This window comes from Mauremys reevesii, linkage group 21, assembly GCF_016161935.1.
Source record: "Mauremys reevesii isolate NIE-2019 linkage group 21, ASM1616193v1, whole genome shotgun sequence".
NCBI lineage: Eukaryota > Metazoa > Chordata > Testudines > Geoemydidae > Mauremys > Mauremys reevesii.
The window spans coordinates 4,093,114-4,114,716 of NC_052643.1; the positions used below are offsets into that span (position 1 = coordinate 4,093,114).

Genomic DNA, 21,603 nt, shown 5'->3' on the forward strand with positions numbered 1-21,603 from the left:
CTGCAGTGCTGGAAGATGGTGTGTGCGGGGGAAAGGGAATCTCTAGCTAATGAAAGGATGGGCCTTCTGAACAAGTTGGAGAACTACACATGCGCTGCATGGAGACCGCAAGGAGGAACTTGCCTAGGAAGAATATGATGCTTTTTGAACCCAAGACCGAGTGGCTTGATAGCACCACGCCGAGGCCTTCTCGCAATGGAGAGAAGGTGGCTCTGATCTGGCTGATAAGGAAATGCATTTGCCTTGCTGACTTGGTTGCACTACACTGCTTCTGTCATGACATGTACATTGTGATGGTGACTTGTGTGTGAGCATAGCTTCATGTGAGATGGAGGGGGTTACAAGGACAGAGACACCCCCCCACACACACACCTGTTTGCATTATTCCTCTGCTCTAGCATTTGTTTGACTAGGCAGCTATGGAAACCTTTCCTGAGGGACTGTAACATCTACTCAACTGTCTGCCCCTCACGATGCAATGACTTTGAGACAAGGGCTGCAAACCACCTGCCGTGAAGGGATCTGTGCTTACGTACTGTGGTGTGTGACAAAGCTCCTCCTCTGCCTTGGTGGGGCCTGCGCTTATTGGCGGATTTGCTCACCTCAGAATTCTTCCTCTCTGGTAGAACCCACAGTCTGGGTCAACTCTTCCTGTGTCTGACCAGGAGTTGGGAGGTTTGGGGGGAACCCGAGCCCGCCCTCTACTCCGGGTTCCAGCCCAGGGCCCTGTGGACTGCAGCTGTCTATAGTGCCTCTTATAACAGCTGCATGACAGCTACAACTCCCTGGGCTCCTTCCCCATGGCCTCCTCCAAACACCTTCTTTATCCTCACCACCGGACCTTCCTCCTGGTGTCTGATAACGCTTGTACTCCTCAGTCCTCCAGCAGCACAGCCTCTCCCTCTCAGCTCCTCACACGCACTTCCTCTCCTCTGGCTCCTCCTCGCCTGACTGGAGTGAGCTCCTTTTTACACCCAGGTGCCCCGATTAGCCTGCCTTGATTGGCTGCAGGGGATCTAATCATCCTGTCGGCCTTAATTGGTTCTAGCAGGTTCCTGATTACTCTAGTGCAGCCCCTGCTCTGGTCACTCAGGGAACAGAAAACTACTCACCCAGTGACCAGTATATTTGCCCTCTACCAGGCTCCTGTACCCCACTGGCCTGGGTCTGTCACAGGTGGTGGATCATTAGAAATGACTAGCCACAATGGATTGGTTTTCCTGTTATGAATCATCCCCCCTGATCTCCTACTGCTTCATTCTCAAGATGCATCATTCTAGGGACCGACGCCTAGTCTTCTGCAGGCCACAGATTTTTTTTTTTAAATGGATATACCTACGCTTTTAGAGTGTGGATTTTAACAGAGAGGGTTAGGTAACCCCCAGCTTAAATACTAGAGACAGACCAGAACCAAAAGTCCATGACTCAAGCACCACTGGACTTTCACGTGTCCAAAATCTAGATTCAAATTCTGCAGCGGAAGCCCATTTCTAATCCCCACCCAGCGATAAACTAGAACAGCAACGATAACAACCAAGGATGTAAGTTCATGAATGACAGCTTGGACAACTGCTGCAAGTGATCGATAACTCAGGGGGGAAGGTCGGAGGTACGGGAGAGGTGGGGATTAGGTGATGGAGGGGTCCCCTGTGGGCACGGAATGTCCCAGTCTTTCCCAAGGAGGTAAAATGATTGATTTTATGTGAATTCCTCGCACAGCTTCAGCTGACTCTCACAGCCCTGGTTTAAATAGTGATGGTGAAAGCGACCCTGTCACTGAGGTCTCCACAGGCTGGCAAGGAGGTAGAACTTACTCCAGCTTGCGGCTCCTTGGATCCTTTCCCAGGAATTAAGGCGCGCGGGTATCAAGCGGATGCAGCTCCCGGATCCGGTCCGGAAGCCCGGCAAGCAGCCCCTTCTCAGAATCAGCCTTCCAATTCCGTTCTGCTTGCTAACACCATTGCTGTTACAGTAAACGTCTCCACGGACCAGAGAGGGGCTGGAGCTAGAGGACTCGGAGCCAGCGGAGGCACATCGCGAAGATCAGGGTTGTGGGTCAGAACCAGCTCCCTTTCTTCCCAAAGGACACACGCCTCATTGCAGTGGCAAGGGGACAAAAGTTGAGGGTGAAGTCCTATTTCCACTGTCCCTACTGAGAGGGTAGCTGCTCCCTGCTCGTCTGTGCCCGCAAAGGAACAGGGTAGGTAAGAAGATGGCTGCCACGTACATCAGGCTGAGCCCTGGATCCTGCTTCTTCTCTTCTCTTCTCCTTGCCCCCCGTGTTCTCCCCACTCCCCATCTTTGGCAGGGAGGGGGAATGCGATCACAGAAAGAGAAAAGGCTCAACGTCAAAGCACAGCGTGGTCCCAGCAGGCAGGGCATCCAGGGCCATTTAACTGCTGGTGTCCCGGCACCAGTTCAATAGCTAGCCTGGCGGGTCCCCGCACCTAACTTGTGGGTGCCTGGGGAAATCACTGCGACACAAAAAGCCGGAGTTAGGGGCCTACGCTCAGTTACCACCAATTGGGAGAGATGGGCGTCTTAGACTGCGATTCACAAAAGCCAGCAGGTGAGGCAGGGAGCCGCCTAAGCTAGCCAATAGGAGAGGCCAACCAGAGGGGTGTACGCTAAGCCCCGCCCCTCTCGTGGAGCTAAGTGCTTCAATCAGGGGGTGGAGGAGAAAGAGGACAACTTCCCTCATATAATTTATCCCGGGGGGTAGGATATTCACCTGGGATGTGGGAGACCCCCCGGGTCACCTCCTCTCTACCCGATGGGAGAAAGGACTGGAAGAGGGTTCTGCCACCTCGCTGGTGGGAGCTCTAACCATTGGGCTACAGGGTATTTCCATGTGTGGAGGGGAGGGTCCCTCAGTCTCTCCAGTGGGAGCTGTTGCATGGTGGATAAATAATTTAGAGTCATTGGAACAAAGGGACTGGCTCCTGGATCGCTCAGTGGTTTGAGCACTCAGCTGAGAAACAGTAGATCCCTGTTCAAAACTGCAGGTGGAGGGGACTTGAATCAGAGGTCGCCCCTTCCCAGATGGGTCCCTAATTACCCGTCTAAATGTTATGGGAGAAGGCCTCCTCTTCCCCTCCTCACAGCACGCTGGTTTGTGTACACTTGTCTGAGGAGCCCGATCTGGTAGGTGGCCTCTGCGCACACCCAACTGGATCGGGCCCCTCAGGTGAGCTAGCCGGCTGAACACTCCCTTGCTGTGGGTTGTGAATCGCTCTGGGGCTGAGGCGGGAGATCAGTGCCTGGTGCTCACGGGGGGCAGCAGTGCCCATGGCCAGAGGCAGAAACATAACCGCTGAGGGAGCTCTGCAAAAACTCAGGGGCCGAGTTTAGGCACCTCCAGGGTTGCAGCAGGAATTCTGCGCATCAGAGTGGTCCCCACCCTGGGACTGAGATACCTAAACCAGGGATTTAGGTGCCTAGCTCCTTTCGGGCATTCAGGACCTCAGCCAGATCCTCAATGTATGCAAATCAGCACAGCTCCGTTGAAATCAGCAGAGCTCCACTGAAATCAGCACAGCTCCACTGAAATCAGTGGCGCTGTGCCGATTTATGTGGGTGCGGATCCAGGCCTCGGACTGCACCTCTCTCCACTCAGGCTATTCCATTGACAGGTGTCCCGCGCAGCATCAACTGGTCATAGATGAAAAACTGTAATGAGCAAGCAGGCTTTCAAGTGAAAAGATCGTGTGCAGATCACATCTTTACCTTGAGAGAGAACTGACTGAGAAAGGGCCAGCCTGCCAGAGAAGATTAGTCTTGAACGTCATAGATTTCACCAGAGCTTTCAATGGCATTCATAGAGAGTCGCTATGGAACATCTTGTGACAATATGGGCTTCCAAGAAAGATACTGCCACTGGTCAAGATGACTACAAAGGTTCAAAATGGAGAGAAAGTGGCGAGACCAATCACTGGAGTACTGAATCCTAACATCCTTGATTATTTTGATTACGATTAATTACCTGATGTGAAGAGCAACATCAAAAGACGATACAAGTGTTATATGGAATAGAGGAAAACGTCAAGTTCTTGACTTTGCAGGTGACATTGGTCTGTTGGACACAGATGCTGATGCCGTGAACAGGCCCCCTGTCAATTGCAAGCGTGAGGCTGCCAAAGTAGGATTAACAATCAGCCAAAAGAAAATGAAAGTCAGGATTATTGAAAGAGGAATTACAATGATGGTATATACATGATTGACAGAATAGAATACAGCATGGTTAGTGAGATTGTCTACCTTGGGATCACAATCTGTGCTGATGGCCAACTCCATAAAGAGTTGCAAAGGCAAATGGTGCTTTTTTTGAGCCTGGCTAATATTTGAAAAAGTAAGGAGATTCACACAAGAAACAAGATAAAGTTCTACGACGTCACGGTGATACCTACACTGTGACATGCGTCTGAAACTTGGCAAATGCTCGAAGCCCACAGCAGGAAACGTAACCCATCCCGTCAGAGATACTTGCAGAGAATACACCATGCCCACTGGTGGGATATACGTAACTAACGCTGATGTGCTACAAAGGACTGGCCAACCGCCTGTAAGAACAATGATTCAATGGTCTGGGCATGTTGTACTGATGCGAAACCACCAGATTCCTGGACAAGTCCCTGACTGGATACCACTTGGTGGACGATGGAAAAGCAGAGGACAACAGATGACATATAAAAAATACCATTGAGAAAGATATCGCTGTCATGGAAACAGTCTATAATGGAGCAAGGAAGGTGGCACCAGACCGATGGAGGTAGAGACACAGGGTTGCCTCATGTGTCACAATGCGTGAGAACATCGAATCCACCCGGATCTATCCCTCGCAGAGGCATCCAAGTGTGTTACCACACAGGATGTAGCTCCCCCTCAGCCACATGATCTGCAGCTCCTGGAAGCCGGCCCTGTGTAGGGGGTGCAGCCACTAGTGGCTGTGTCAGAGGCGTTGGGTCCTATGCCAGATGCTGTTACTCTATGGAAAACAACATAGAGTCCCTCTAACTCTGCCGCCCCCAGCTTCCTGTGGGGAAGAACAATCAGCCTGAAGCGCAATTTAAACCCTGCATCAGCTGACTGCGATTGACTACGGCTGTGCCTGCATCGGGCTGTACGTGGGCACCATGGGCCGAACACAGATTCTAAGGGAAGGAAAGTCACAAGTTTATTGAACAGCGATTTCATTCCAGGCTCCACACCTGGGCCCAGGAGTCACATTTCACAACGTGTCCTAAGGGGCCAGGAACAAGTGGATCCTTTAAAAAACCCACGTGGAAAGGCCTGTCGGAGTCTGCAGCGCCCTGCTGACACATGCTAGGGCGATGGAACCAAAGGCAAACTCACCTTCCTCGGGTTGTTCTTTTCGACCACTCCATCGCGATCTGCGTCGACGTCCAGAGAGATCCCTAGGAACACAACACATCTGGTCAGATCCCTGCTCACCTGAGCCCCGCAGTGCAAATAAGAATTGAGGGCTGGTGCAGCGGGCAGAAGGGGCAATAAAACAATCTGCATGGAACTCAATATTCAGTGGATGTGACAAACCCATTTTACAGATTTATAGGTTGCAAAGCCAGAAGGGACCACGGTGATCATCTAGTCTGACCTCCTGTTCAGCACGGGCCAGAGACCATCCCTAAAATAATGCCCAGCGCAGAGCTTTTCGAAACCTATCGCATCTCGCTCTACAAATCATGAGTGATGGAGAAGCCACCACGACCCTTGGTAAATTGTTCAGCTGAGTGACTTGGGCTGGGTTTAAGGCGTGCTTTCCAATCCTTCCGTCGGTCTCATAGAATCATAGAATCTCAGGGTTGGAAGGGACCTCAGGCGGTATCTCATCCAACCCCCTGCTCAAAGCAGGACCACTCCCCTCATGGCTCTCCTCTGAATCCTCCCCAGTGTATCAACAGCCTTCATGAGTTGTGGACGTCCCTTCTGAATCGCCGGGGAGGCAAGTGAGTTAAGCCCTGAAGAGAGACCAAGTCTGCACTGGCCCCCTCTGCATTCATTCAGGTGACCAATCTCACCTGGGTTTCGGAGCCCTCCAGGGGTGGGCGCTAGGCCTGTTCCTTAAGAGCAGCCACACTAGGCGCAGCTGGGCCCAGCATTGGCAGCACATCATGAGGCAAGAGACACTGGTGAATTCCCTGGCCGCTCCTTGGCTCAGTAGCGGAGAAATTGTGGAGGCGACGCCCACTGCTGATGTATCAGCATTCCCCCTTGACAAGACAGTTTACAGAGCCCTATGCGAAGTGATGCAGCCAGGGTCCCATCCAGCCGCCTCCCAGAGCCCCGCTAGGTCTCGCTGCCTCCTCTGTTGTCTCCTGTTGAAGACTCCCCAGTGGCCGTGGCATTAGGTGAGCTGGGAAGCCAGAGTGGGAGCTGCAGGATGAGGGGGAGCTGGGCAGGGCAGGATGGGCATTCAGGGGCCGATGTGCCACTGATTTTGCTCCTTGTGGAAGCATTGACACCCGTGCACATGGAGTGCACTTTGCACAGGTGCTAGTTCCCCCCGACGTGCAAGGGCAATGGAGAAGCAGGACTTCAGGGCCAGTAGTGGCCCAGCGGCCCCAGAGCTGCGGACAGAGATGGAGCCAGTGATTTGCTGGCACTGGGCAGGGTGAAGGGCAGGTGTGTGCATAGGGGTCCTAGAATCACACAGACATTAACGATGCTTTACACTTCTCCAACGTATCCACTCCGGGGGCTCAAAGTGCTTTATAACGAAATTACCCATCTCACATAGGTGCTGTGAGGCTATCACGTGACTATACTAAATGGGGAAACGGAGGCACAGGGAGGTTAAAGTGACTTGCTCAAGGTCATACTCCTCAAGGCTGCTGACTCCCCTGTCTGTGCCTTAACAACCACCCTAGCTGTCTTCCAGCAGCTAGCTCTTACCTAGCACTAGAGAAACTAGGTCGGTATCATTTCCCCCATTTTACAGATGGGGAAACTGAGGCACAGAGAGGGGACATGACCTGCCCAAGGTCACCCAGCAGGCTAAGAGCAGAGCTGGGACTAGAACCTATGCCTCCCAAGTCTCAGTCCAATGCTCTATCCATTAGGCTACCCTGCCCCCTACAAACTGCCTCTTTGGAGCCATCACTGACTGGAGCCCAGACCAGGCCTCTCCCTTTGTGGCTGCCCTGCTGAACAGCACATTTTCCAGAGGCCCTCGCTTGCAGCTCAGTGCACAAAAATAAAACCAGCGCCGTCATGTGCTCCGCCAGGGTGTTAGGCAGATTAAGGGGAAATGTCACAAGGATTGTTTTCACCGGGCCCAGGACACTTCAGAGAAGCAGAAGAGAAGGAAACTAAAGAGCAGTTGGGTCTTCTCTTCCCCTTGTCTCTCCCTCTGGTGCTGCCCAGTCGCCAGATTCTGCCTAGGCTGGAATCATTCCTGGTAGGACATGGCCCAGTGGCTAGAGCACAGGACAAGGAGCCAGTGTAACCCTCCTGGGTGTGTCTGTCCCAGCTGGTGGCACTGAGACCACTTAGACGTTAATGAGTCTGCTACAGCCTTAGCTAGTAGCCATGTGGCTTTTAACTCATGCAGTCGAGGCTCATGCACTAAGCTTCAGTGGTCCCAACTTCGATCCTAACGCCCGGGGTCTGTCAGTGTTACACCAGGACTCCTGGGTTCCACTCTGAGATCAAGGAGCATGTGCAGTTCAGTGGGTGTCAGGATGCCTGCGTTCTGCGGTGTGACATGGGGTAAGCCGCCACCCTTCTGTGCCTCAGTTTCCCCATCTGTAAAAATGAAGATAACACTCCCCTTTGTAAAGAGCCCTGCCCTTGCACCAGATCTGTAAGTGTGAGAGCTCGCTGAGGGAGGAAGGGCTTCGGCCGTCACATTAGAAAGGCCTAATCTCCTCCTTTCGTGTCCCCCCGCCCCAGATATTATTTCACTCCTCCACACTGCATGGGGGGCTTGGTTTACTACAACTGACCCCTGGAAAGCTGCTGCCTCTAGTCAGCCTGCAGGTCTGGGCAAATAATTGAGTTCTCCGTTTGGTGGCCAAACCGAAAAACAGAAAAAAAAAGTTCAGCTGGTTTCAAACCAAAAATGATTTTCCCGCTGTTCTTCCTCGCCAAAGGGGAAAACTGAAACATTTTGTTTGCATTGAATGAAGCGTTTCGAATGTCATTTGGAATGGCTATTTTCTAAACAAAATAGCCAAACGGTTCATTTTGAACATGTCAGAATGAAACATTGCTTGCAGTGTTGTTGTAGCTGCGTCAGTCCTAGGGTATTAGAGCGACAAGGTGGGGGAGTACGGTTGCCAGGCATCCGCTTTTTTGACCAGAACACCCTGTCAAAAAGGGATCCTGGTGGCTCCAGTCGGCAATGGTGACCGGGCCGTTAAAAGTCCAGTCGTTAGCACAGCGGGGGCCTGGGGCTAAGGCAGGCTCCCTGCCTACCCTAGCGCCATGTGCCGCCCTTGCGCCAGAGTGCCAGCTCCACAGCTCCCATTGGCTGGGAACCGTGACCAATGGGAGCTGAGGGGGCGGCACCTGCGGGCAAGAGGGTAGCGCGTGAAGCCTCTCTGGCTGAATATGCGTCTAGGGGCTGCACGGACCTGGCGGCCACTTCCTGGGAGCTGCGGTAAGCGCTGCCGGGACCCCGTACCCCACACACCCCAAACCACTGCCCCTGTCCCCCTCAACACACCAACCTTCTGCCCCAGCCCGGAGCCCCCTCCTGCACCCCAAACCCTTCATCCCAGGCCCCACCCCAGAGCCTGCCCCCCACAGCCAGAGTCCTCACCCCCTCCCACACTCCAACCCCTGCCCCAGCCCCGTGAAAGTGAGTGAGGGTGGGGGAGAGCGAGCGACGGAGGGAGGGGGACGGAACGAGCAGGGGTGGGGCCTTGGGATGGGGTGTGACAGGGGGCGGGGCAGGGGTATTCGGTTTTGTGCAATTAGAAAGTTGGCAACCCTATGGGGAGGTCATATCTTTTATGGACCAACTTCTGTTGGTGAGAGAGACAAGCTCCTGCTTACAAAGAGCTCTCGTCTTCAGCTCCGGAAAACGTTGACATGTCTGAAAAGAAAGTCGAGGGTTTTGTTTGGCCAAAACTATTCGCCAACTTCGACCCAAATTCATGAACAGTTTTGGTGCCCTGAACGATGCATTTTTTTGGACCAATTTCCATTGGCCAAAAAGATTTTGTTCAGCTCTAGGCACAGCACAAGCTCTCAGCTACAAGGCAAGTGGCACAGATCCCGGACAGACAGACCGACGAGAGGTGAAATTCCAGCCCAGGAGTGCAGCTTCCCGTTTCCATAATGCAGCCCTCTGTGGTAGCTTGCGTGGGAGAACCCAGATCTCTGGCTTTGTACTGTTCGGTGCTGGCCCTAAACCAAACCAGCTGGGGCAGGAGGGTGGCTTTGCTCTTCCAGCGTGACAGGAGAAACTGAAGCCGGGAGCAAATATTTAAAGGCATGTACTGATGACCCCACCAGAGACGTGAAACTTCTCAAAGCTGCATGCCGGGTGTTTAGACACAGGGTCAGCTAAAGCCAGCACCTAGGCTCACGTCCAGTTATCTCCCAGGAGGACATGCTGGTTTTCAGACATGGGCGGGTGGGTACAGAGAGGTGTGCATGTTTAAAAATTCATATCCGATCCTCAATAAAGAAACGGCTGAGGCACCGTTTCGGCTCACGCTCAAAGGCATTAGTGAGCGATCGGGGTTTTAACTCAGTGCTCCCACCGGGACTAGTCGTTTTCACTCACATAGCACTCAGGGTTGCCAGGTGGCTGGTCAAAAAGAGACCCTGGTGGCTTCGGTTGGCACCGACCGGGCCGTTAAAAGTCCGGTCAGCGGTGCAGCTGGGGCTCGGGGCTGCTCCGGGAACTGGCTGCCAGGTCCCTGTGGTCCCTAAGCACACGGGCAGCCAGGGACTGGGAGGCTCCGCACGCTGCCCCTCCCCAAGTACTGGCTCCGCAGCTCCCATTGGCTGGGAACTGTGACCAATGGGAGCTATGGGGCTGGTGCCTGCAGGTGCAAAGGCAGCATGCACTGTGCAGAGTCGCCTGGCTGCCCATGCACCTAGAGGCCGCAGGGACCTGGCAACCGTTTCCTCGGAGCCGTGGTAAGCACCACCGGGACCCTGCCCCCCTCCCACACCCAACCCCCTGCCCCAGCCTGGAGCCCTGTCCTGCACCCCAAACCCCGCATCCCACCACAGAGCCTAGGGATGCCAGCTGTCTAATCACACAAACCCAAACACCCTTGCCCCACCCCCTCCCTGAGGCCCCACCCTGCTCACTCCACCCCCCCTCCCTCCAGCACTTGCTCTCCCCCACCCCCACTCACTTTCATGGGGCTGGGGCAGGGGGTTGGGTTGCGGGAGAGAGTGAGGGCTCTGGGCTGGGGGCGAGGGGTTCGGAGTGTGGGAGGGGGCTCTGGGCTGAGCCTGAGGCAGGGGGTTGGGGTACAGGATGGGGTGTGGGGTGCAAACTCTGGGAGGGAGTTTGTGTGCAGGAGGGGGCTCAGGGCTAGGGATCGGGGTGTGGGTGGGGAATTGGGGTGTGGGCTCTGGGAGGGAGTTTGGATGTAGGAGGGGGCTCAGGAATGGGGCAGGGGGTTGGGGTGCAGGAGAGGGTGTGGGGTCTGAGAGGGAGTCTGGGTGTGGGACGGGGCTCAGGGCTGGGACAGGGGGTTGGGATGTGGAGGGGGGTGAGGGGTGCAGGCTCTGGGAGGGAGTTTGGGTAAAGGAGGGGGCTCTGGGCTGGGGTTGGGGTGCAGGAGGGAGTGAGGGGTGCGGGCTCCAGCCGGGGCGGCACTTACGTTGGGTGGCTTTCAGTCAGCGGCACAGGGGAGCTAAGGCAGCTCCCTGCCTGCCCTGGCCCCGCAGCTGGGCCATCCCTGGGGGAGCATGGGGGGCTCTGCACGCTGCCCCTGCCTGCAAACACCACATCTGCAGCTCCCATTGGCTGCAGTCTCCAGCCAATGGGAACTGCGGAGGTGGTGCTTGCAGGCAGGGGCAGTGCGCGGAGACCCCCTGCCTACCCCCAGGGGCTGCAGGAACATGCCTGGGATTCTGGGAGTGGCGCGGGGCCAGGGCGGGCAGGGAGCCTGCCTTAGCCCCGCTGGACTTTAAGCAGACTAAAATCTCCCGGTTTGGCTTCAGTAGCCTCTGGGAGATAGAGCCCAATTCCAGGAGACTCCCAGCGAAACCGGGAGGGTTGGCAACCCTACTGGAGCCCCCTCCTGCACCCCAAAGCCCTCATCTCCCACCTCACCCAGAGCCCACACCCGCAGCTGGAGCCCTCATCCCAACCCCCTGCCCCAGCCCGGTGAAAGTGAGTGAGTGAGGGTGGGGAAGAGCGAGCGACCGGGGGTGGGGTGGGGGATGGAATGAGCAGGGGCGGGGCCTCGGAGAAGGGGCGGGGCCTCGGAGAAGGGGCGGGGCAGCGGTGTTTGGTTTTGTGTGATTAGAAAGTTGGCAGCCCCAGTAGCACTACACATGCAGATGGCACTTTACAGGCATGGAGGTGCGGTAGGAAGTTCCACAGAAAATCTCAGGGGCACTCTATGGTCCTATCCCCACCACCCCAAGTCCTGGTCATGCATCAGTGGTGCACCCATGGACAGTCCCAGGACTCTGCTACAAACCCCAGGAGACCCTTGGACCCCACCCAAGTACAGAACCTTTGCAAGCTCCCTAGCCACCACCTGAAACCTTAAAACTCCTGCTCAGGTGGTCCTGGTGTTTTTACACAGACACCCCCCCGACCCACTTCGTTTTCAAAGTGGGGTTCAAGCAGCTTGAATCAGGGACGTGGGGCCAGATCCAAAACCCACTGAAGTCAGTGAGAGTCTTTCTGCCCATTTCAATGCGCTTTGGCTCATGCCATAGGAGCCAGATTCTGCTCTCGTTTACACTGGTATAAAGCAGGAGCAACTCCATAGAAATCAGGGGAGTTACTTCGGATTTCTACTGGTGTAAACGAGAGCAGAATCTGGTTCCTGTGACATGATCCAAAGCGCATTGAAATGGGCAGAAAGACTCTCACTGACTTCAGTGGGCTTTGGATCGGGCCCCAAGTCCCTGCTTCAAGCCGCTTGCCCCCGGACTCTGCAGCCATCCATTATCATTCCTGTAACCCCCAGGAGCTCTCGCTGTGGGCTGGGACCCCAGCGTGCTCGGCGCTGTACGGATACCCAACAGAACAACAGTCCTTGCTCCTCCGGTGGGAGCAAAATAGTGTATTTGACACAGGCGTGGCTCCGAACGGCACCCACTGAGGCCGGTGGTGCCTCCCAAAGTTTCATGGTAGCAAACCCAGTGGTTTCTCGGCGCCCGGTGTTGGATTTCAGCACCTAGCTTTGCCACTAGCTGCCTATTTCAACACATCGTGCGGCAGCAGGATTTGCACTGAGGGTGTTTCTTTTTAAAGGCATCTTGCCGTGTTATAAACAGTCAGGGCAAGACCAACCCCCTTGTTAGGAGAGGAATTTTTGGCTGCGACTTCGCTCAGCCTTTAGGTCATCTCCCGGCTTGGGAAGATAAAAATCTCATCCTCACACTCCTCGCTGGTGCGTCCTTACTCTTGGCATCGCCTGCAAGACTCCCACCGACTTCCGTTACGCAGGGCTGATTCTGCAAACTTGCACTCGCAGTCTCACCGAGACCCCTCGCCCCAGTAAGGGTTAGAGAACAGAGGTGGCGGAAGCTTCCTAACACGGGGGTGTGGGAGGAGGAGGAAATGGTGCCTGAACCGTGCCCCCCCCCCGCACTGCCCCTTCCCCTCAAGCCTCCACCCTTGCGCTGCCCCTCCCCATCGCTCATCCTTATGGCTGGTAAAAAGTGGGAGGGCTCTTTTAAAAGTGGGGGGGCCCCCATGACTCCCCCCATTAGAGAATCAGGCCCTTGGGGTGCCACTCCTGCAATTGGGTGTGTACGGATGGACGCTTGCAGCTGTGTGGAGCCCTGCTGAAGTCAAGAAGGACCCTTCTACAGGATCAGGGCCCTGTTTTGTAGCTACGGGCCTGACACAAAATCTCAGATCTAAACGCGCCATAACTTTGCAGCGTCCTTTGGGGAAGAGGCTACCGTTCGTCATGTGTTTTTGTACAACACTCCTGAGGTCCCTTCCGACCCTGCTACCCTACAAACACAAACAGCAATAGGTCTCGCTCCTGCCTCGCTACCACTTTACAAATACGAGAGCCCCTATCTATTAGTAGATCAAACTGCAGCTCATGAATATAGATCACTCTCACTGTACGGTGCATCAGTTTATTTAGTCACTGTTATAACTATAAAGGGAAGGGAACAGCTCTCCTGTGTACAATACTATAAAATCCCTCCTGGACAGAGACACCAAAATCCTTTTACCTGTAAAGGGTTAAGCAGCTCAGGTAACCTGGCTGACACCTGACCCAAAGGACCAATGACGGGACAAGATACTTTCAAATCTTGGTGGGGGGGAAGGATTTGTTTGTGCTCTTTGGTTTGGGGGTGGTTCGCTCTTGGGACTAAGAGGGACCAGCCATCAATCCAGGCTCTCCAAATCTTTCTGAACCAGCCTCTCATATTTCAAACTTGTAAGTACCAGCCAGGCAAGGCGTGTTAGGTTTATCTTTGTTTTCTCAACTTGTAAATGTTCCTTTTTGCTGAGAGGATTTTACCTCTGTTTGCTGTATCTTTGAACCTAAGGCTAGTGGGGGTTCCTCTGGGCTCTGTGAATCCGATTACCCTGTAAAGTAATTTTCCATCCTGATTTTACAGAGATGATTTTTACCTTTCTTCCTTTAATTAAAGCCTTCTTTTTAAGAACCTGATTGATTTTGCCTTGTTTTACGATCCAAGGGGGTTGGATCTGCACTCACCAGGAACTGGTGGGGGAAAGGAGGGGGAATGGTTAATTTCTCCTTTTTTTAAGATCCAGGGGTTTGGATTGGTGTTCACCAGGAACTTGGTGGAGAAGTCTCTCAAGGCTACTGGGAGGGAGATAGTCTGGGGGGAAGGTAGACAGAGTTTCCCAAATAACTCTTAAAGGATTTGGGTGGTGGCAGTAAAACCAGATCTAAGCTGGTAATTAAGCTGAGAGGTTCTCATGCAGGTCCCTACATCTGCACCCCAGAGTTCAAAGTGGGGAAGGAACCTTGACAGTCACACTGATCACGGTAACACTCTCGATTTTATTCGGTATTAGCAGCAGTATTCAATACAGTTTTTCCTCTATACAGGCAAATGGATTTGGGCCGATCACAATATTCTGCTCCTAAGAAGTCACAGCTCCAAAGTGTTTAATGAAGGCCCCTGTACCTCCCACAACCTTTCCGTTTGCTCTCCGCCTTGCTATCAAACTCACTGCTTCTTCGCCACCAGTCGCCTTTTGCACACATGCTTCGAGGGAGTCATTTTTCCACGGCGGCATGGGACTGGAGAGACGGCTCCAGTATATCAGGTTTCCAGACACATTTCAAGACATCACGTGAAACAATTCTGTCCCCGCGTAAGCTGGTTTGCTGCTAAAGGCGACAGTAGAAACAACTCGGGCAACTACAGTTACTTTCGAGTGAATTTTACACGTGAAAAAGAGCCTCTAGGCCCAGTGCCAAAAGCAGCAGAACCTCAGCTAAAGACGGTGAAGACAAACTACCGCCATTTCCTCTGCATGAACCCTGCGCAAACCAGATGCCACGGCTAGGTTCTGATTTGCATTTTGCAGCTGTGACTCAGAAGCAAATCAAATCGACAACGCTGCTACCTGGATGTATTGGTGTAACAAAGCAGACTCCTCCTCACTCTTGTGCATCTGCAGGGACGGCATCCAGGCCATGCAGAAAAAGTCAAGCATTTGTATTTCAGACGTGTCTAAAAGGTGCAGCTGAGATCAGCGCCCCATGGTGGTAGGTGTTGTATAGACACATCTTGGAGATGCTCTCTGCCTGGAGGCACTTGGGCCCAGATCCTTGATTTCAATTGGAAGTTAGGCATCCCTAGGGTGACCAGACAGCAAGTGTGAAAAATCGGGATGGGGGTGGAGGGGTAATAGGAGCCTATAAGAAAAAGACCCAAAAATTGGGACTATCCGTATAAAATAGGGACATCTGGTCACTCAAGGCATCCCAATACCTTTGAGGATCTGGGCCCTGCAAGATAAAGAACCAAAAACTGACTAAGGACCAGCAGAGAAAATGATATGGGTGGGGGGGGGAAGAGGCATAGAAAGTTTCCCACGTGTATTTTTGGAAGTGCTTGGCACACACAGGCAGGCCAGATTTTAAAGCATTCAACTTCCATTTAGGCATCCAAGCAAGAGGCCAGCTTTTCCAAAGAGCACCATGCCTTGGGTGTATGCTTCTTTGCTGAGCCCTTTTTAAAAACATCTGGCCATTTGCATCACCAAGGGAGCTGCTGGCTTGTTTGAAAATCTGACCCCAATGGTGGGTGCTGAGCCCTGGAAATTCTCAGCATGGGCTCGTCTGAAAACCTGGATTTAAGTGACTTGCTAAGGTCAGCCAGGGAGGCTATGGCCAAGCCAGGAATTGAACCCAGATCTCTGGAGTCGCAGACAAGTGACTATCACAGAAGTATCCATGCTTGCCAAACTGGACAGGCTCTGTCATAACTATAAAGGGAAGGGAACAGCTCTCCTGTGTACAATACTATAAAATCCCTCCTGGTCAGAGACACCAAAATCCTTTTACCTGTAAAGGGTTAAGCAGCTCAGGTAACCTGGCTGACACCTGACCCAAAGGACCAATAAGGGGACAAGATACTTTCAAATCTTGGTGGGGGGAAGGATTTTGTTTGTGCTCTTTGGTTTGGGGGTGGTTCGCTCTTGGGACTAAGAGGGACCAGACATCAATCCAGGCTCTCCAAATCTTTCTGAACCAGACTCTCATATTTCAAACTTGTAAGTAACAGCCAGGCAAGGCGTGTTAGGTTTATCTTTGTTTTCTCAACTTGTAAAATGTTCCTTTTTGCTAAGAGGATTTACCTCTGTTTGCTGTAACTTTGAACCTAAGGCTAGAGGGGGTTCCTCTGGGCTCTATGAATCTGATTACCCTGTAAAGTTATTTTCCATCCTGATTTTACAGAGATGATTTTTACCTTTCTTTCTTTAATTAAAAGCCTTCTTTTTAAGAACCTGATTGATTTTGCCTTGTTTTACGATGCAAGGGGGTTGGATCTGGACTCACCAGGAATTGGTGGGGGAAAGGAGGAGGGATGGTTAAAATCTCCTTGTGTTAAGATCCAAGGGGTTGGATCGGTCTTCACCAGGAACTTGGTGAAGAAGTCTCTCAAGACTATCCAGGGAAGGGAGCTAGTATTTGGGAGTTGTGGCAGCAAAACCAGATCTAAGCTGGTAATTCAGTTTAGGAGTTCACATGCAGGTCCTCATATCTGTACTCTAAAGTCCAGAGTGGGGAAGGAACCTTGACAGGCTCGCACAGAATACTTGCTCTTCAAAAAAGAAAAAGCCCCAGTACTGGTTATTTTTTCCATCATCAGGGAAAAAGCCAAGAGAGTAGATGGTGTGCCTGGGCTCATACGTTTTCATAACAATATTGCAGCACTGGATTCTCACCTCCCAGTTGTGTTAGGGTTACCGATGAGTCCAGAGTATAACTCCAGATCAGAACATAGAATCACTGAGATGTAGGACTGGAAAGGAAATCAATAGATCTAGTCCACTCCCCTGCCCCGAAGCAGGACTAGGGCCTGGTTTACACTGGGTGGGGGGGTGTTGATGTAAGATACGTTGACTTCAGCTACAGTATTCCCATAGCTGAAGTCAATGTATCTTATTTTGACTCACCTCCCGTCCTCACGTGGCTCCTCCGTCGACTCCGCTACCACCTCTCACCCTGGTGGAGTTCCGGGGTCGACGGGAGCGCGTTCGGGGATCGATATATCGCATCTAGATGAGACGCGATATATCAATCCCTGATAAATCGATCACTACCCGCTGATCCGGCGGATAGTCTGGACGTACCCTAACTATTGTCTGTAGACCGTCCCCAACAGGGGTTTGTCTAACCTGTTCTTACAAACCCCCAGGGACAGAGAGTCCATAGCCTCCCTAGGTAATTTGTTCTGGTAATTTGTGCTTAACTACCCAAACACCCTTAAACCATGCATGCATGAGAGAGAGAGAGAGAGAAAAATGACAAATACATAATGGGGAATAACTGGCTTGGCAGCAGCACTGCTGAGAAAGAGCTGGGAGTTGTGGTGGATCACAACCTCACCGATGCGATCCTGTTGCAAAGGAAGTAGATGCAATTTTAGGTTGCATTGACAGAGGCATAGCATGCAAGTCACGGGAGGGGATAGTACCGCTCTACTCGGTGCTGGTTAGGCCTCAGCTGGAGGACGGGGTCCCATTTTGGTCACCGCTGTATAGAAAAGATGTAGAGAAACTGGAAAGGATCCAGAAATGAGCAACAAAGACGATCAAAGGGCTGGAATTCAAGCCGTACAAGGAAAGGCTGAAGGAACTGGGTACGGTTAGTTTGGAAAAGAGGAGATTAAGGGGGCCATGACAGCGGTTTTCAAATCCTCGAAAGGCTGCCCTAAAAAGGATGGAGAAAAATTGTTCTCTCTTGCCACAGGGGGCAAGCGGCGACGGGTTCAAACTACAGCCCGGCACATTTAAATTAAATCTCACGAAACACTTCCTAATTGTAAGAACAGCAGGACAATGGAACAGACGCCTCCATGGAAGCTCCTTCACTGGAGGTTTTCAGAAAGAGGCTGGACAGCCAGCTGTCTTGGATGGTTTAGGCACAACAAATCCTGCATCTTGGCCGGGGGTTAGACTAGGTGACTCTTGAAGTCCCTTCTAACCCTTTGGTTCTATGAGTCTATGATCCAGTCCTGGACCCAGATCCATCTCTCTTACCTATGTAACCCCTACAGCGCCTGGGTGTGGTGCTTTATCCCACCTAATGGCACTGAGACCATCTGGAGATTAATGAGTCTGCTACAGCCTTAGCTAAGAACCATGCGGGTTTTAGCTCACGCAGTAGAGACTCCTGCATTTAGCTCCAGCGGTCCCAGGTTCGATTCCACCCACTGATGATTGGGGTCTGTCGGCATTACCCCAATATACCAAGGTCAGCAAAGTCCCCAGCAATCCCACTGCACTTTGGGATTTTGGAAATGTGACTGAAACGCGGCAGGTTTAACTTGTTTCCAGTTAATATCAGGCAGGTAGCAAAGCATTAGCTCAGTACTCCAGGGCTCCCCAATGTCCAGACCGCTCTCAGCATGACTATGTATCAATGTAGAGACAAACCCGGATGTCACATCCAGCTTCTGACGAAGATAAAAATGGGTTTACATGGGCTAGTGTTTGAAATCTCTTCCTGCCCTTGCTAAGCCCAATCCCAGCGGTAACGGTCTCCACAGCTGTGGGTTGCGTGAGCCTTGGTGTATTTCTCAGACACAGCAGAGGGGTGGGGGAGAATTGCACCCACATAAGTGCCTCTGTTGCCAAGAATTCTCCATCTCAGATGCTTCTTTGACTGGGAAGGCAGGTACCAGGCAGCGACACAGCAGTGGGTCAGAGCAAAATTCCCAGTGGGCCCTGGCCTCCTTACTGCATGTAGCGGACTAGCAAGACAGCTGACTTCCAAATTTCATCTTAAAGACGCATCGAAACTGCCGGCTAAAATCAAGATGCCCCGTTTCTGAAATTGTTGTGCCTCTCAGACAGTACCTCAGCCACAAACTTTCTAAGGCTTTGTCTACGCTGGCAATTAAAGGACAAAACTGGTGTCTTTCGGAGGTGTTAATCGCCCACCCCCATCCCGAAAGACAAAAGTTTTGCTACAAGTGCCTGTGTGAATGGCACGTTGTCGGCAGAAGCGCTCTCCTATTGACAACGCGAACGCCGCTCGTTGGGGATGAAAGTATTTTGTCGGCAAAAGTGCTGACGAAAAGCGGCTATACTGCCCGACTTTTAGCAACACGGCTGTGTTGGCACGGCTGTGTTGGCACGGCCATGTCACTAAAAGCTGTGCAGTGTAGCTGAAGCCTAAGGAACAGCGGCAAGAGGCGATGTGGCTCTCTGTTACGTTTTGGATCAATGGCACATTTCTTGACAGACTGACAACTCAGATCTGCATCCCCTAGTCTCCCTGCAGCAGCTTTTGCATGGCCCTCAGGCCAACCCTATGAGCGGAAACATCCTTCTTCATTAGAACAGGCTACGTTGGGCTTACCATTGGGGCTTCCTAAGCTCCCTGTCCTACCTCTGTGGGCATAGGTGCCGACTCCATGGGTGCTCCAGGGCTGGAACACCCACGGAAAAAATATTAGCACCCCCCGGAAACCAGCATCCACTCCTCCCCCCCAGCACCTCCTGCCCACTGGCGCCCTGCTGATCAACTCCTCCCCTTCCCTCCCAGCGCCTCCCACCCGCCATGATCAGCTGGTCCGCAGCGTGCAGGAGGAGCTGGGGGGAGGGGGCGGAGCAGGGCCAGGGCGCACTTGGGGGAGGGGGCGGAGCGGAGGCAGGAAGAGGCGGGGCGGGGGTGGGATGTTGGGGGAAGGGGTGGAGTAGGGGTGGGGCCTGAGGCTGAGCACTTGTGGGGAAAAGAGGAAGCCGGCACCGGGGCTTGTGCGACTCAAGAACAGACCGCGTGCCCGCTGGTTACGGACCGTGCTCGTAATCTTCACGGCGGGTGGACGGGCTGGACGTCTCCGGATGCTTGGCTGCATCGCTTACCCAGCCGCTAAGTCGGTGCTTGTGCGGTCACAAGCCGCGTGCTGCAAGACGACCCAGCGGCAGAGCTGGGACTAGGACTACGGGCTCCTGGCTCCAAGGCCACCCTCCTCCTCCTCAGCGCAGCCACTGGACCCAAAGGAAAACCGGCACCGTGTTGCCAAGCCCAGCAGCCTAAAGAGGCCAGAAGCCCCGTCACTCTTGCACGTGTCCAGGGCAGCATGGGGACTCCTGGCAGGTGGCGCGTGGGCCATCGCTTTGCCTACACGGCAGCACGGCTGGATTTGCCTGGGCTTTGCCCCCGTGCTTGCCAGAAGCAGGACCAGCAGTTCATTTCACTCCAAAGTTCCCAGGTCTGAGCGGATTCCTTTCAGTAGCTCAGAGAAGCGCTATTAATTTGCAACATAAAACCTCAGGGATGCAAGACTACAGGCGCTGCTCTGCCCCGAACGCGCTTGCACTTACCAATGCCTGTCAGGAAGACACCAGCTTGGTCTATGGGCGGCCCTCCATCCTCGCCGTAATAGTTCACCGTTACCTGGAAACGCACAACGCAGGCTAGTGAGGGAGAGGGGTGGGCAGGCCGGGGCCTGGCCATTTACACCCGGTAGCCGGAGAGCGACGCAGGGCCCCGATCCTTGGTGCCACTCTCCCAGTGCTCCAATCCCTGCCTGTGGCTTGGTTCTGTCCCCGCCGTGACTCCCGCCCCTGCTCCTCTCTGGCCAACATCGCTCCCTTCTCATCCATCCAAATCGCTGCTGCGACTGCGAGCTGCCACCACGTCACTGCCCTGCCGGAAGCTCGCCACTGGCTTCCTCGCTCCCTCTGTGTCAAGTTCAAGTGGCTCATCCTCACCTTTGATTCCCCCTCCCCCTTCCCACTCCAGCCCTACCTCGCCCTCTGGGATCCTTCTCCCACTCGACTCGATGCTTCTCTCAGGCCTGGGATGTCCCAGCAACCCGAGCCTTCGCATCCCGCCAGCACACCCGGCTGCGCGGCTGCCTAATGTGGATCGGCCAACAGAGCTCTCTTCTGGACGGTAACACACTGCACTGGCTTGGGTTCAATGCATCTACAGCTGCATTCTGCAGCCTTTACTCAGTCCATTGGCCTCCATGGAGGTTTTGCCCAGGGAAGGTCTATGGGTCGGATTCCCCGGCAAAGGCACCTTGTGTCTGAATTATATTTATCTGTTGTATTGGGGCACAAACTGGGGAGAGGCACCCTGGTGCCAACGCACAGCCCAGCCATGGGGGTGGGGATGTAGCTGTTTGAGTTTTCCCCAATCTTGGGGCAGCCGGTTCAATCTCCGGTGCAGGCCAGAGAAGTTCGGAAGGCGGCTCTGAACGGTGCCCCAACCCGTTATGGGCATTTGTGCTCCTGAGGAGTGGCCAGTACATAGGAACATACTGGCGGCAACCCCTCATCTCCCGTGGGACGCCCCCCGTGCCAGGGCTGCCCCGGAGGTAGGATGTAGCGCTGGCTGCTCTGTCTCTGCCTGCTGGGAAGGCCCCTCTACTGGGCATATGCCACAGAGCTCAGCAGAAAGGCGACGCTCTCTCTGTCTCAGCACTCGCTAAGACAAGGACAAACACTGCAGTCCTGACCTGCGGCATCCCTGCTCTTCCCGGCGGGGCGCTCCTAAGCAGGAACAGGGCCACGCACTCAGCCGGGGACTAGTCACCCCATCAACCCCATATTCACGTCTGAACCAAACAGGACTGGAAGCCCGTCTTCAGCGCTCAGAAAGCCAGTCCCTAGCCCAGCGTTCTGCCCTGCCCTGCAGCTCCTGTAAGGGATCGGATGCCAGGCTTGATCATGAGACTTCAGCGATCTGGCATGTGGCCCCTCGAGAAGGGAGCCAGCTCGCACGGATCCAGCAGCTCGGC

At 53.6% G+C, this 21,603-nt stretch overlaps 1 protein-coding gene across 8 annotated transcripts in view; it reads right to left on the bottom strand.

Moving 5' to 3' along the window:
* The window catches only part of LOC120387624 (protein-arginine deiminase type-2-like), a 175,345-nt gene that overhangs the window by 37,818 nt on the left and 115,924 nt on the right, over positions 1-21,603 (bottom strand). For all 8 annotated transcript variants that reach the window (XM_039508549.1, XM_039508555.1, XM_039508556.1 and 5 more), the window contains 2 exons: positions 20,180-20,252; positions 5,353-5,414 (listed from right to left, as the gene is read on the bottom strand). In XM_039508549.1, coding sequence (XP_039364483.1) covers positions 5,353-5,414; positions 20,180-20,252 — 135 coding nt within the window. The remainder of the gene's footprint in view (positions 1-5,352; positions 5,415-20,179; positions 20,253-21,603) is intronic.